At 41.1% G+C, this 16,329-nt stretch overlaps 1 protein-coding gene across 1 annotated transcript; it reads left to right on the top strand.

Annotated features, from left to right (window-relative positions):
• Nucleotides 1-1,928: 1,928 nt before the first annotated feature.
• Nucleotides 1,929-2,814, top strand: LOC308085205 (lysophosphatidic acid receptor 6-like; the record flags this gene model as incomplete). Its single annotated transcript, XM_080428287.1, has 1 exon — nucleotides 1,929-2,814. Exon 1 carries the CDS (start codon nucleotides 1,966-1,968, stop codon nucleotides 2,812-2,814), a length of 849 nt encoding a protein of 282 aa, XP_080284413.1. The 5' UTR covers nucleotides 1,929-1,965.
• Between the last annotated feature and the right edge of the window lie 13,515 nt (nucleotides 2,815-16,329).

Below are 16,329 nucleotides of genomic sequence, written 5' to 3'. Positions count from 1 at the left end.
AGATTTAAGTGATAGTGGCTTACTTTTACATCTCATTTGAATCAGCATGTTTTAGAACTGGACTGGAATGTGGCTGATGATGTTTATGGACAAAGTAAAGGCTATTTATTTTCACACAGTTTTATGGAGTACATCTCAATCATTTTCATTCATCTACAGTAAAGCCTAAGTCAGGAATACTGACCTGTAGCAAAACACGTATTCAAAATTAGTTCTACTTGTCTGTCAAAAATGGTGTGGCAATTATATATATATATATATATATATATATATATATAAGGCGGAGGAGCGCTGAAAATAAAATGGATGATATGAGAGAAATATTCTCTGACAGGTTGGATAATGAAGCGGTTAGCCAAACTGAGCAGAGTAACGCTGTATTTTTAACTTGTGAGACGGTGATAATAGTTATTGTCCATGACGGAGGCGCGCCGACTCAGCAGACCTTGAGGCCGAGTTGTAAACCGATAGGGGCAGAATAGATCTTTTCATGGGTTACTATCCACGACAACTCAGAAGTTTCTAGTAACAGGTGTGTTGATTACATAGATAGATTAACGTCACCAGTCGCAATCAATTTGAATCGATAACAAAGGGGGAAGCGAGGGGGGGGCGGTGAAAACGAGCGCTCCTTTTTCAATTTCCCTGGTTATCCAATTCCCCTGTAACATATATATATATATATGATTTAATTGTCTAATCAAGCAACAATTTCGCAGACCCCCTGCAGTACCTCTGACCCCCTGTTGAAGACCTAAGAGGTAAAGTCTTACCCCTTGTTGCCTGTTCTTTGATGGATGCTAGTTAAGCCATGCAATGTTGCTTGTTCACCATGCTATGTTACGTACAGTGAGTATATAGATAGACATATGATGTTTGCTTGACCACAAATACTAAAGCCTATCTACACCAATGATTCGCAATGCAACTGGCTGCAAAATTCAGACCGCTGCAATTTCTTGCAACTGGTTGCAAGTTGCAGCTAGTTGCATTGAGAATCATTGGTCTGAACTGTAAAATGATAATGAGATAGCATATTTTTTAGACAGATGTTTACCTGATATTCTAGTTAATTTGTAGCACTAAATAGTTTTTCTTTGCACTCTACTTACGTGACCCTTTACCCTGTTGTTTGTTGAGTAGGGTTTTGACTTTGTAAGTCACTCTGGACAAGAGAAACTGCTAAATACCTACACGGTAAATTGTACCCAATTGACTGTATTTATATACTTTAATACTTTATATATTTATATACATACATACACCTATGTCGCCGAGCTCCATATATGGAGCTGATTGATTTGTTTGTGCCTGATTCCATGACGACACATTGAGGTTAGACAACACACTCCATATTTGGGGTAGCTGCATTTCTAGTTCGCAAAGAAAAACTATTTAGTGCTACAACAAATTAACTAGAATTATCATTCTAAAGTCCACACCAATGTTTCTCAATGCAACTAGTTGCAACTTGCAACCAGTTGCAAGAAATTGCAGCGGTCTGAATTTTGCAACCAGTTGCATTGCGAATCATTGGTGTGGATAGGCTTTAGTATTTGTGGTCAAGCAAACATCATATGTCCATCTATATACTGTACGTAACATAACATGGTGAACACGTTACCAACATTGCATGGCTTAACTAGCATCCATCAAAGAACAGGCAACAAGGGGTAAGACTTTACCTCAACCCTTAGATGAGCTAAAGTCTGAAGAGATGTCAGGTTTCAGACTGCAGCAGAAAAGAGGAAAACCTCAGAAAGTGTAAAAACAACCAGTTTTTAGTTCCTCCCCATTTCCTGTTGCAATGTGCCGCCCTGTAAAGATCAGATACTGTTCAGACTGAATGATCCAGACTGATGTCACACACTTTGCCTTCAAGTGGTTTCCGACTGCCTTCGACTGCTTCAACTACTGTACATCATGGACAACTGCACCTTGGAGTCGGAGGACACAAGTAACTTCATGACCTATTCTGTATTGTATGGCTGTATTTTAGCCTTAGGCTTTCCTCTCAATGCTGTGTCATTTTGGATTCTGGTGTGCCGTCACAGCCTTAAATCCCCGAGTGCCGTCTTCATGATCAACCTGGCACTTTCAGACCTTCTGCTGGTGATCTCCTTGCCTATGAGAGTCTATTTCTATGCTACGGGTTCCTGGCCCCTGGACATTACGGCATGTACCTGTATCACTATGCTCTTTCGCAACAATTTGCGCTCCAGTGCCATCTTCATCACCTTCATCAGTGTGGACCGGCTGCTGGCAGTGGTTTACCCTCTTAGGTTTGGGCATCTGAGAACCACCACCAATGCCTGGAGAGCCTGTGCCTTGGTTTGGGTCTTGATAGTGGTTGTAAACATCCCAGAGGGCATAGGTTTTTATAGGAAAATGAGAAACTACACTGAAAGCTGCAATATAACATGTTTTGAGTTTCCTAAAGGTGTATCGACACAGTCCGATTTCAAAGAATCAATGAATTATTTTATGGTTGCTGTAGTATTAGCCATGCTAGCAGTCAATGTTGTGTCCACTGCTATGGTGTACTGGACTCTTCGCAGACATCTCAAGGACTCTGCAAGGATCAACAACAAGATGAATGTCATGCTGATTTTTGTCATGAACTTGTTGATGTTTGCGATTTTTTTCTTTCCTCTCAATTTGGTTTTAATGATTAAATCATGGAGAGCTGCCATCAAGCCCACATTGTGTCTCTGTAGTATTAACTGCTGTCTAGATCCACTGTTGTATTACTTCTCTTTGGATGCCTTCTGGAAGAAACAAGAGGATGTGGACACCTGTTTAAGAGATCAGTAGGCAAGGACAAAAGGATGTGTGTGTGTGTGTGTGTGTGTGTGTGTGTGTGTGTGTGTGTGTGTGTGTGTGTGTGTGTGTGTGTGTGTGTGTGTGTGTGTGTGTGTGTGTGTGTGTGTGTGTGTGTGTGTGTATGTGTGGGGGCATGACCTTAAACTGCCCCGTTGTAACTTCTATCGTCAATGTAGTAGGTGCAATGGATGCATTTACATCTTCTGTGGACTATGTAGCTTGCATACAAGAAGGCACTACTCACCGGTGGAATCTACCAACAGCCGACGCTACCTAACGGCCCCTCCCGTGAACAGCTACCGGGAAGAGAGGCAATAGACCCGGCGGCCTTCCAGCGGTATGTCAGTCCGCTGTCGGAATAGCAATAGGTGGACCTCCAGGCCCATGAGAAAAACCACAGAGAGCGCTTTAACACCAAGCAGCAGTGCAAGACTAAGAACTTTGTTTCCTCTGGTGATCCAGCCTAGGACATACCCACGGACTGGTTGTTGGAGGGTTCGACATCTTGGGATGCCCAAAGACGAGGCAGAAAGGCTGGCATAGTATTGTGCTGTCGCCACCACTGCCATATATGGCGGAGCCGCCGCTACTGCTGAGTGAAATTTGTGTTGTATCATGAGGACATATCCATGAGTTTGTCAATGTAACCTTCACTGCACCTAAAATATTTGTGTCCCTGTATGCTTTCCCTGTGTGTGGACATAAATACATTGTTAAACTGTGTGTGCGTGCGTTTGTGAGAGAGAGATTTAAGTGATAAGCTTCTTTTTACATCTCTTTTGAATCAGCACGATATGTTTTAGAACTGGACATGTGGCTGATTATGTTTATGGAGAAAGTTAAAGCTATTTATCTTCACACATTTTTATGGAGTAAATCTCAATAATTTTCATTCATCTACAGTAAAGCCTAAGTCAGGAATACTGTCCTGTAGGAAAACGTGTATTCAAAATGTATGGGGCAGCCAAACAAGGGTGGGAGTTTAAATGTACCTGAGAAGAGAAATTGTTGTTGCAGTATAACGCACACTTCTTTAAAACACACTGACATTGGTGGAGTTGTTCTTTTGAATTGTACTGCACACATCCATGCTTGAATAGTTCAATCAGTTCTTAAATTGCATCCCACCGTGAAGCATTTCTGTAAAATGATTGGATTTGCACAGACAACTACTAATGTACATGGCTATTTGCATCTGGTGTGATCAAATCCGAGTTATTTTTAAAGCCTTTATTTGACCGCGATAGTGCAGAGAGAGAGACAGGAAATGCCCCCAAAATGATGTCAGTAGAATATAACGAAAGCACAAGCACGCAAACATTAGCCCACTTGCAACATCCTGATTTATTTGACAGAGTCAGTTATTGAGTGGTGAGCCTTGTCAGACGGAAAAGCAGATGTCTAGGCGACTGTAGGGTTGACTGGAAGGATTTAAATTACTACAGGCTTACAATAGGTTCAAAATTATCAAAACTTCATATTTGCTATCAGGAATTGTGGGTTTGCAATTGAGCATTAAGCCTGATTTATCATTTGTCACACGACGTGCTGAAGATAACAGCTGTGGGTATAAATAAAGCATTATAACTGCCAAAATAGCAGAAATATAAACTCACAACGTGTCGCAGCATGATGCATTGTGAGCTTGTAGATAGGCTATTACAAAACATAATGCCTCTGGATACTGTAATCCGTTGCCGAAGGCATACAAAATACGCACTATGAAATAGATAGATAAAATCTGTGTTTGGAGAACACAACTAATTCTACGCTGGTACCCGGAAATAACGTTGGAAGCTACTAAAGGAAATCACTTTATTCACCTTACGTGTGAGTGAATCACTTTACGCTCTTTCAAAAGCATTCCTAACATTCCGTAGATTTTGTGACATTTGTTATCAGAGTGTGTTTATTTTAATCCAACACAACCAAGGGGCTAGCATCCAGCTTGTAAATTGAGGCTATATAGGAAGTTTAACAGTTCATATGAATGGCCTGTATTCTCGCTTTTTCACCGCTGTTTCACCCCTGCTGGTTGCAGAAAGAATTAGGCTCTATTCAAGCGGATGGGTTTTTGACCGAACTTTACACTTGATTTTAATTACCTTAATTAATAAACATGGTCATAAATACTATATGCTTCCAGTCGCTTGTTTAAAGCCTTCTTTCAATCACCATGACATGCGTTTTGGTAAATTATGGTCCCATTTATTTTAAAATTAATGATAAAGTATATAGGGTATGTTTCTAGGGTTTCTACTGGTTCTACCAAGTGAAGACCTGCCCTCGCCTAATCTCTGTTAGTATTTCGGACCGGATATCAACCGGAAATAGAAAGATGGCGGATTTGAAATCACTGCCATATTGGCTTCATTTACGGTCTGTAGAAACCAATGGCGTGACGCTGTCTATTTTTTTACGGTCTATGAATACACTGCGATGTGATACTGATTTTGTTCAAAAAGTATATGGAATTTAGAAAGGGAAAACACTTCCGCGACCCAGGGGAAGTCAATTTGGTGCTCTATGGCATAAGCGCAAACTACAGGTTGACTATTAATATATAATATATATATAAAGAACTGCTCAAAAAATACAACAAAGAAACAAAAACATCCAGACAGCACTATTAACTAAATCATCACAGAAAATTTGCATAATTCTAAGTTTCTGTTTAATACTATCGACAAACTAATTAATCCCCTCAGATGAATACCAGCTGAGCTCCACTCCTGAATTTGCCTTTTTATTCTTCTTTTTTTCCCAATATATTTTTGGGGGCTTTTCTGCCTTTATTTATAGTGTATAGATGGACAGGAAACAGGGAGAGAGAGATGGGGAGAGAGACATGGAACGATCGTCAGGAAGGGGACTCGAACCCGCAATACGCTGTCAGGCTACAATAGAGCCTAAATGAATTTGCCTTTACTTTAACTCTAAAATGTCTAATGTAAGGAATTACATTGTGTCTTCCTCTTTTGGTGAGTGTACTCACGCTTCGTCCACACAGTGCCATATTACCAGCACTCTTTCCAATTTCACTTCAATCCAACATAGTGAATTACAAGAAGTGGTGCAGCAGTTACGCTCTGCAACTTGTGCTCTGGACCCAAAGCCCACAAATATGTTTAAACATGTTTTTAGCTATCAGGTTGGTGATGTCCTGGTAATTGTGAATTTTTCAGTACTCTCTGGAATCTTTCCCACATATCTCAAACAGGCTAATATTATATCACCACTGTTGAAAAACATTCATCTTGATCCACTTGTTTTTTGGGACATAGCCTACAGACAAATCTTCCATTCCTGGGAAAAAATCATAGAAAAGGCCATACATAAACATTTACATATCTGGCACACTACAATTTTTTAAAATGTTTGTCAGTCCAGTTTTAGGGTCAATCACAGCACAGAAGCTGCCCTGGTAAGAGTTGTTAATGACCTTAAAACTTGGCATTGACAATAATAACGTTTCTGTTTTGGTACTGCTTGATCTCAATGCAGCCTTCGACCACACAAGCAGCTCTTTTGTGATCCCGGTCACGTTGAGAAGCAAATCAGACAGCTGTTTGACTCCACATTTTCATAGAATTGAACACTGCACGTAAAGGCATAATCGTGGGTGCTACACTCCCTCTGCCAGCCTAGGGAGAGCCCAGAGCCGAGCTCATGCCTCCTTCAATGGATGAGAGCTAACAAGCCCTCTTATCACCCGACAGGGGGGAGTTTCCCCGGTAGGACGTAGCGCGTGGAAGAACATTATTCCAACCAGTTCCTTTCCCCTCCATCAGGCTTACTGCATGTTTTTGTGAGGGTACCTACCCTAGGGGACACAGGGAGAACATGCAAACTCCACACAGAAAGGCCCTTTCGCCAACCCCACCTAGGGTATGGGCACTGATGACGCGGAGGAGAGGACACGCCCCCAGCGCCCACAGCGCATACTTCTAAACTGCTTATCATCTTATCTTACCGTATGGACATTTTTCTGTTTCTATTAGCAACCTTGAATCAGATAAAATAGGCATTCCATATAGAGTCCCTCGAGGGTGGATTCTTTTGCAACAGTGGCAACAAATAACTCCTTGTTATCTCCCCTGTCAGTAAAACCCTGTGAGGATGCTAAAAACTTGATGTTAGATGCCACTGAGCTTAACTTCTAGAATCACTAACATCTCCAAGACTGCCTTTTATAATTTAAGGAACATCTCTAAAGACCTGTCTCAGTCAAATTCTGAAAAGCCGGTTTATGTTTTTATTTCTGGTTGACGATTATTGTATTGCACTCTTTGCTGGACTGACAAAGCAGGTGTTACATAAACTCCAGCTTGTTCAGTATGCTGCTGCCAGAGTGTTACACACTCCCGGGTCATATGGGACACACACAGCAAATTTGAGGACGGCGCCCAATATGCCCCGGGGACACACATACAGAGATTCCGTGAATTAATACAGTAGACAGATTACTTTTTTAAAAATATATGAATTTTGTCGTCTTCACTTGTAATTTCGGTTTTTATTTCGAAACACATTGAGTCTACACTCTTAATGCCAAATGTGCTATATATATTTTATTTACTTGACTGGACTTGTAAGATGATGGTGCAGAATGGCAGTACAGTATGTCTTTCAGGACAAACAGAGCATTGGATTGCGGAGACACTCTTGCACCTGACACGGTCTTGCACCTCCCTATATTGTGGAACCTTTAGACCAATCTCCCAGCTCCAGGTCACTCAGATCTGACACTTTAGCATAGTAAAGACGTTTTCTGTGTTGGCACCGAAGATGTGGAACAAACTACTGGAGCTTTTAAAATCCATATAATGTATTACATGATTGATTGATTGACTGATTGATTGATTGGCTGGCTGATTGATTGATTGATTGATTGATTGATTGATTGATTGATTGATTGATTGATTGATTGATTGATTGATTTGACAGCAGGTATGTTATAAAGTCATCTGAGCAAGCAAGTTGTTTGGAAAAGATATTCACCAATAAATTACAATTTCCACAATGTATATGAGTTTGAAGCAGTTTCCTCACATTTGAATCAGAATCCAAATCAGAATATGGCATTGGACTCCCCATGAAAACCCCCCAAAAGCTCAATTCAAGTTTCTACCTTGTTTAGTCAAAAAGATTTTTTTATATTTCAGCTTAGTGGTGGCCGCCATCTTTAAATTGTCCACCCCTCATTCAACTGCCCAGAACTATGGAATGGACCATCGCGGCGGACCATCATGAGAGTCTACGAGACCTCCCTACGTCTTTTCAAGAGATCGGCGGGTCAATCGTTGTGAAGAATAATATTCTATGATTTTGGTGAGCGAAAACACGAGAAAATCGCTGGCACTGGCGGCTATAGACAATGTTTTTTTCTGCCACTGAATGAGTGAGTGTGGTTAAATATTATTAGCAATGCAGCAATGTAAAAATCTGCTAAATGTTTTTATTCAATTTCAATTTCAATTAAATTTGATAGAGCTCTGAATCACAACAAATTGTCTCAAGACACTTTACATATAAAGCAGAGACTTGACCCCAAACTGTACTTTTGTACAGCAGTATAGTCACTTCCCTCTATTTGATTCAAGTTTTCTTTCAAGCAACTCTGGGTTCAGCACGACTCTTACCCACACACTCTACCCAGGGAAATTAGTTTTATTGCATGCACAATACTCCATTTAGTCACACATTAACACCATCTTTTGAGCTTCGATTTGAGATAAACTGCATATTTTTGTAGCTATTAATAATAGCTCAGTATCTATTGAGCTTTTCTCATCAGTCAATTGATGTGCCTGTTTTCATAGCAACCACACTGTAGAGCCCTGAGCATTAATTGAACTCTGAGTTAAAGTAGAGTTAAATGATTAAATAAGATTTAAATTAGGATTTTACTGCACAATGTTTTACATCCGCACATTTCTTTTGAACTAAGCTATACATACTGTATGTGTGTTCAGGACAGGTAAGTGGGAAAAAAGAATGCTTGTGGCTGAGAAGTGAGAACAAATGTGTGCACGTGTGTACATGTGTGTGTGCATATTATGCACGTGTGCCAACATTATGCGTTTTATAGTTGTGTGCGTAATGCTCTCTTCTACCTTGGGGGTCAGAGGGTTAGCTGACCGTGACCAATTGCAACAGATGCAGTAAGGCCACAGTCAGAACGCCCCCATCCCTCCAAATGTGGAGATATCGGTCACCAGCAGATGGAGACCTCTAAACAAGCACAGGTCTGACCTTCACTCCCACGCATACACACACACACATAATCAGAATCAGCTTTATTGTCACATCACAGGTTTACAGAGTAAAAAAGTGGGTGAAAATCAATTTTCGTTTTCGTTTCACGCACACACACACACACACACACACACACACACACACACACACACACACACACACACACACACACACGATTGATTGATTGATTGATTGATTGATTGATTGATTGATTGATTGATTGATTGATTGATTGATTGATTGATTGATTGATTGATTGATTGATTGATTGATTGATTGATTGATTTGAATTCATTGCGAAACATGTAACATTGAAAAAAAAATATATATATTTTTACTCTGATGTTTTATTTGATGTCCTGACTTCGTCTCCAACAGAGTATGTACCAACCAAGTACCAACTGTAGACATTACTGACTCTCACCGTTTCAACACCACAGACACCACTGCCAGTGCCCCGTGTCCACTGGAGCTCCAAGTGGACGTTTCTTTGGGCAGGAAATCACCCATCGTCACCATCGTCATCACCCTCGTTCGCTAACGGGACCATTTGCCATCTCATGTCCAGAAGGAGCTAGCCACTGGCCAGCTCTCTCATAGCCGCGTCGTTGTTTTTCAGCATTTTTTGCAGATGTGATAACCCTGTTGCGGTGTGTGTCCAACACCCAGACCTCCAGGTGACGACAGGCACAAGCTCACAACATACCGTGAGCTTGTAGATCGGCTGTTTTAGTACATAGGGCTTAAGTGGTTAACTCTGATTAACTCTGATTAAACTCTGGTAAAAATTGACCCACGTAGGTCCAGTACCTATTGAATGGACAGCAACGGGTAAGATGAGGTAAACCAGAGAACAGAGTGAACATTTTCTTTTGAATTCTAATATAAACCCTAAACCCTTGTTTAGAGAGAGAGAGAGAGAGAGAGAGAGAGAGAGAGAGAGAGAGAGAGAGAGAGAGAGAGAGAGAGAGAGAGAGAGAGAGAGAGTAGTGCTTTTCTTCTAATTAATTTAAAGGTAGGGTAAAAAAAAAATCTGTTTATTAAAGAGTTGGAGAGACGGGGAGACCCTTCTGACTGAACAAACACTCTATAACAATGAATACTATCAGAACATAGTGCTTTAACCTTTTAATTTTTAGTTTTTAGTTTCAAACAAAAAATATAATGTACCCTGCCTTTAACTTGTTGTACTTGTACTGGAATTTCCTATAATTAGTTTTTAATTCATGTTTTAGGTTCATTGTGATGAGCTCCCTCTAGTGGTCAGTTTTACGCACCTGTATCTAGTTAAGTTTTAGCCTGGTTGGGCTGGAGTGCAGTTCACAGTTCATTCTCTCTGTGAAGCTCTGAAGATATACTGTATGCCTGTACCCATCCTTTCTTTTTGTTGCATTGTAATGCCATATGATGTGCTTTTCTGTTATCCCTGTATGATTTTATGATTGGTAGAGCTATAATTTATTTTCTGTCAAGTATTATTTAGTTCATGTAACAAGCCAAGTACCCTAGCTTGTTAAATGTGCTTGTTATGTATCTGGAGACAGTGATCTTTTTGTTTTAATATTTGTAATTGTTTTTATTTTACGGTTTGATACGTTATGATTATTGTTTTTGTGTGTCCAGATTAAATAAGAGGAGTAAAGAAGTGAAACTCATTCAAGCTTCAAGTGTTCATTTCATCCCTCAGACGTTAACGATCTGTCTAGCCGGGCAATTCTTCAAGAGGACAGGATATTACTTATTTTCAAGGTAGAGAGATTGCAAGTTGCCATGAAGCAAAGTAACACTTCTGAATTAAGCAGACAAGCAACTTCTGGCCTGATTTGCACCAGCGCGGGAAGGGCATAACGGGGCCAGAAGGCATTCACTGCACCACACTTCCTTAGACGGCATCAAAGACGAAGAAACGCAGTGCCACCGTCACTGCTTGAGAAACGGCAGCAGGAGAGGCCAGGGGGAGAGAGGGTGGTGGTGTCTTTCTCTGTGTGCCTCTCTTATCCCTCCCCCTTCCCCTTCCCCATCCACCCCTCTGCCAGCCCACGCCAGCTGTCACTGGGAGAGCGCGGGGGCACTGCACTCTGTCACACACACACTAACTGGAGAGAGACATGGGGACCTGGGGGCTGCGATAGAGAGATCTGGGGGTGTGGGAAGCGTGTGCACGTGCGCACGTGTGTGTGCACGTGCGCTTACGCGAGCGTGTGTGCAGGTGCGTGTGCGGGTGCGGGTGCGGGTGCGGGTGCGGGTGCGTGTGCGTGTGCGTGTGCGTGTGCGTGTGCGTGTGCGTTTGGGTGGGGTGGGGGGGGGTGATTGTAACTCTCAGGGCAGAGACGGGAGGAGTCAGGAGAAACAAAGGAAGGCCCCGAGGATGATAAAGTAGTATGAAGGACGGGCAGAACTGCATGGAAGGGCCAAAGGGACAACTTGTGAAGCCTCTGTAAACAGAGCGAATGAGAGCGACCCGTCTCGTTCTGAGTGACGGATGAGAGGAGGACTGATGTACACTTTGCCAGGGGAAATGAGCGGGGCTGCAAAGTTAATGCACCCAGTTCAGAGACATTTCCCGATAGGCTGTATGTTTGTGCAGCCGTACATGTTGACAGACCCATTCTGCACTCTATTGAGAATACGCAGCCATTCGAAGATGAGGATTGAATATGGTCGATGGAATACGAGAGTTGCAGGCTGTCAAGTGCTCCTGTCACTGCCCTGGACCCCTGCATAATATAGGAGCTAATGCAGGGAATATACTAGGATACTACATGAAGTACTCTAGGACAGTGGTTTTCAACCTTTTTCATGGCAAGGACCCCTAAATTGATATGCATTTGCCCACGGACCCCCATCTGATAATGTTTTGTGCCAGGGACCCCCAGAAGCAAAGATTTGAGTTAAAAATGTTCGCTTTAAAAAATACATATATTCAAAGATATGCACACATTTTCCCGATTAAAAAAAATAGCAGATCTACAAGCTCATAGCGCGGCACTCGGTGCCGCGCTATGAGCTTGTATATCTGCTATTTTTCAATAGCCAAAGCTAAGTGGTTAAAACGATTGTGGCGCTATGTTAACTATAATTTCGCTGGGGACCCCCTGGTACTCCCCCAAGGACCACTGGTGGTCCCCGGACCACTGGTTGAAAACCACTGCTCTAGGATAATGTAGGGAGTATAGGATGATACAGTAAGTATACTAGGATAATACAGGAAGTACACTAAGATAATGCAGGAACTAGAGTAATGCAGGACCTATACAGTATTAGGATACTGCAGGAAATATACTAGGATACAGAAACTATACTAGGAAAATACAGGAACTACAGGTATATTAACAGCGAGCCATCAGCAAGCTGCAAGTTGAGCTGCTCTCTCCAGAAATGTAATGAGTGGCACACTGTACCAACCACAATATTATGTTACACAAAAGAAAGCATAGTTCAAACGGTACATTAAATAATCTATTCTGTGGTATACAGTTTACAAAGCATACAGTAAAACATTCCTAGATACAGTAATGCTTGATCCTGACCCAAATATTCAGAATAGCTGGTATAATTGAATTACATACATGCTTACTCTGTTGTCTAAAAAGGACCTTGGTAAATAATGTGCATAAAATACACACACATCTCCATATGATTATCTAGCTTATAGCAGAATGCACTGCTTCCCTCATCTAAGAATAATGGGGTGCGTGCTATTCCATCCACGTCCCCGAATTATCAGCGGCTCAGAAAGCACAGGGTCAAGCCTCTTCTAACTCGCGTGGGTTTCAATTTAGTCACATCATCAAGAACAGTTATATATTATATATAATAGAGATATATAATAAGGTACACACACGCACGCACGCACACACACACACACACACACACACACACACACACACACACACACACACACGATGATATGCATGCAATTCATGAATTTATTGATCTTATTATGTCGATGATGAATGAAAATGAGCTAAGGTTTCATAGAGTGCGTGTGCGCATGTGTGTTTATGAAAGAACATTTACTCTGTGTATGTGTGAATAGCTTTGCAAATACGTCAACCATGGTCATCCATGTTATGGACAAGCCTGCAGGGAGAGGAACACAGCGTGTATTATAGCTGTGAACATGTTGCTGAGTGGGAATGGATAATAACACTGTGGAGAATCAATTTCTCATTTTCCTTTGCGACAAAACATAGAATTCTGCTTTCAGAATATCTTCTGAATTTCTTCACATACGACTTCTTTAAACAAAAACACAGTGAATATGCTGTGCTTTCGGTCAAGGGCTTATTTGACTGATATACACAAGATTCTGAAATACTTAGCCAGTGATGTTAGCCAGTTTGCCAACTGCAGATCTCATTTGGATGATTATTCATTTCAGTCAGGCTGACCTGCAGGCAGTGCACATACTGTATTGAAAGAAAAGTATATATGGATGAATACAGCTTGGCTGATTGGTGTTAGCAAGAATCAGCGTAGCAGCAGCAGAGCAGCAGCAGCATGGAGTGAGCGTAGCATTGAAAAAGTCTGCCTGATTAGTGTCACATAACGGCTGACACATCACCTTATCCGGTGGGGAGAAGCCACTCACGTTGTCTGCCCGAACTATAGCCAGGTTTGCTTTATTTTGTTGAACAAATCCAAAATGTCACACACAGGTATAATTTGGGGGAAGAAGTACTCACATATTTTTTATTTTACTTACCGGTAAGTAAAAGTATCAATACCACAATGTAGAAATACTCTGTTAAAGTCTGGTATTCAAACTTTGCTTGACTAAAAGTACACAAGCATTGGCCTCAAAATATATTTAAAGTGCCAAAAGTAAAAGTACGCAGAATGTCCTATTTCACAACATTTCAAAATGTATAGCCTACAAATCTTTTGAAAATAGCTGAAGCATACTATAGGGCTGAATCGCATGTTTTTTTTTTAATATAATAATCAAAATCTACAAAGTAACTAGTAACTAAAGTTTTCAAATAATTGTAGTGGAGTAAAAGTATAATAATATTAGTATATAGTAATATAATAGTAGTATAGTATAATATTTGCCTCTGAGATGTAGTGGGGTAGAAGTAAAAGTATTGAAAATTGAAAATATTGTACTTAAGTACAGTACTTGAGTATGTTTACTTATATCTACAGGTTTGCTTTATTTTGTTGAACAAATCCTAAATGTCACACAGGGATTATGTGTGTGAGTCATTATCGCTGCCGTGCTGTTTGGAGCAGTTCTTAAATGGATGTGGAATTGAGCCCGGAGCCGCCATGAGAATTTGTTCAGGAAAATCAATAGGAAACAAAATTATTACATCTAATTCATTACAGTTTAATGGCCTTATAATCAAACATTCTGCTCCGAGTTAATCCAATTTGGGGTCAGCGTCAGCGGTACTCTTTTATGGGCACATGGGGCCTCAAGTGACATTTTCAAGTTGTCAATAACTGTGATGTTGGCTGCGTTTGATGGTGTGTGTGTGTGTGTGTGTGTGTGTGTGTGTGTGTGTGTGTGTGTGTGTGTGTGTGTGTGTGTGTATGTGTGCCTCAGCAGCAAAGAAGAGGGGAAGTAAGTGTTCTATAAGCAAAACACGTTTAAAAACATCTAATATCAAATGTAACGCACAATAGGCTTCAGCTTCACTTGTAGTATGGGATTCAGCGTTTTCCAACTGTAATCTATCATATGGTGGTCAAAATCATAATGGTGGTAAGAATCAGCAGAAACTGTGGGGATGTGCATATCTTATCCTTTTCTCACAAGAATCAGCTCACTACCATAAAAGTCACACATTTCTCTTTTACCAAACGCATGCACGCACACACAGGTTATTGGGTGGATGAAGTAGGTTCTCCACCTCTCTCTCCCCCCTCAATAGCCCCCTCACTCCCTCCCCTCATCCTCTCACCCTCCCTCCCTCCCTCCCTCCCACTCCTTCCTCTCTCTCCCCTCCCTTTCTGCCTCCCCCTCTCACTCTCCCTCCTTACCACTACTCATGTATGGGAAAATGGCCACCTATTCATTTCAACGAAACACGGATGCCTCAAGCAGCACATTTGAAGTTTCCCACTTTCCAGGTGCCTGTTCCATAGGGCATAGCAGTGGCGGCCATTTTCTGTTTCCACTTCAAAATAGTCAATGCATTTTTCCCATTGACATTTCCAAAAATATTTATATCAATTCATTTAAGCCTAGAATCAAGCCATCCAGGGTCCTGGTGAATCATGATCATTAAACATTTTTTTCTGTGATTTTATTTTATTTTATATTTAATTATATGATATACTATATTTAATAAATACCCTTTGTTTTGCCGTTTTCAATAAAGTTTTTTCACAGAATCAAACGTTTTATGGTCATGATTCACCAGGACCCTGGATGGCTTGATTCTAGGCTTAAAATAATTGATATAAATATTTTTGGAAATGTCAATGGGAAAAATGCATTGACTATTTTGAAGTGGAACCAGAAAATGGCCGCCACTGCAATGCCCTATAGAACATGCACATTAGTGTCTTTTGCTTTACAAAATGCTGTGAACGAGCCTGTGAGTGTGCGAGCAGATAGTGCTCACACACTGACAAGCAGAATTGGCAAACTACTGTGTGTATATCCAAAGATATGACACACATCACACCATGTGTGGGGAGAAGGCTGCCAGTTAAATTGGTGCTACTTTCAAATGACACCGTGTCACACAGAAAATAGGAGCCATGGCAGATTACGTTAAAAACACATTGAGCGCATAAATGTATTACTCCATCCAGCTTGACGACTACTGATATTCCAGTTTTGGCCAATTTGCTTGTTTACGCCAGATATAAATATGATGGTGCAGCTCAGGAGTGCTTTCTGTGCTGTCAATCACTGCAGTCGAGAACTACAGACAAATCTGAAATTCTTCATTTACGACTTCTTTATACAAAAACACAGTGAATATGCTGTGCTTTCGGTCAAGGGCGCCCGCTTTCTCCTTTGTGACCTCATATCTGTGCGAGAAAGGCTTCTCTCCACTTTAGTAGAGGACCTGGCTAAGAGATATGTATGCACTTCATTTAGGAGAGAATATCTCAACTGTTCTTGGCTAATATGACCCCAGGGAACAACTTAGGAACTGTGACTAATTCTCTATCCGGGACGAAATACCCGAAAATGACCACGCCCTTTTTAAAATGACCATAACTGGTGCACTACTTCCAACATGGCTCTATCTGCTAAACCGTTGGAGCTACAGATTTACTGAG

This window comes from Gymnoscopelus braueri, assembly GCF_963280865.1.
Source record: "Gymnoscopelus braueri genome assembly, chromosome: 5".
NCBI classification, from domain to species: domain Eukaryota; kingdom Metazoa; phylum Chordata; class Actinopteri; order Myctophiformes; family Myctophidae; genus Gymnoscopelus; species Gymnoscopelus braueri.
Note: the sequence above shows the minus strand (reverse complement) of the source record. Positions and strands in the feature narration are given on the sequence as shown.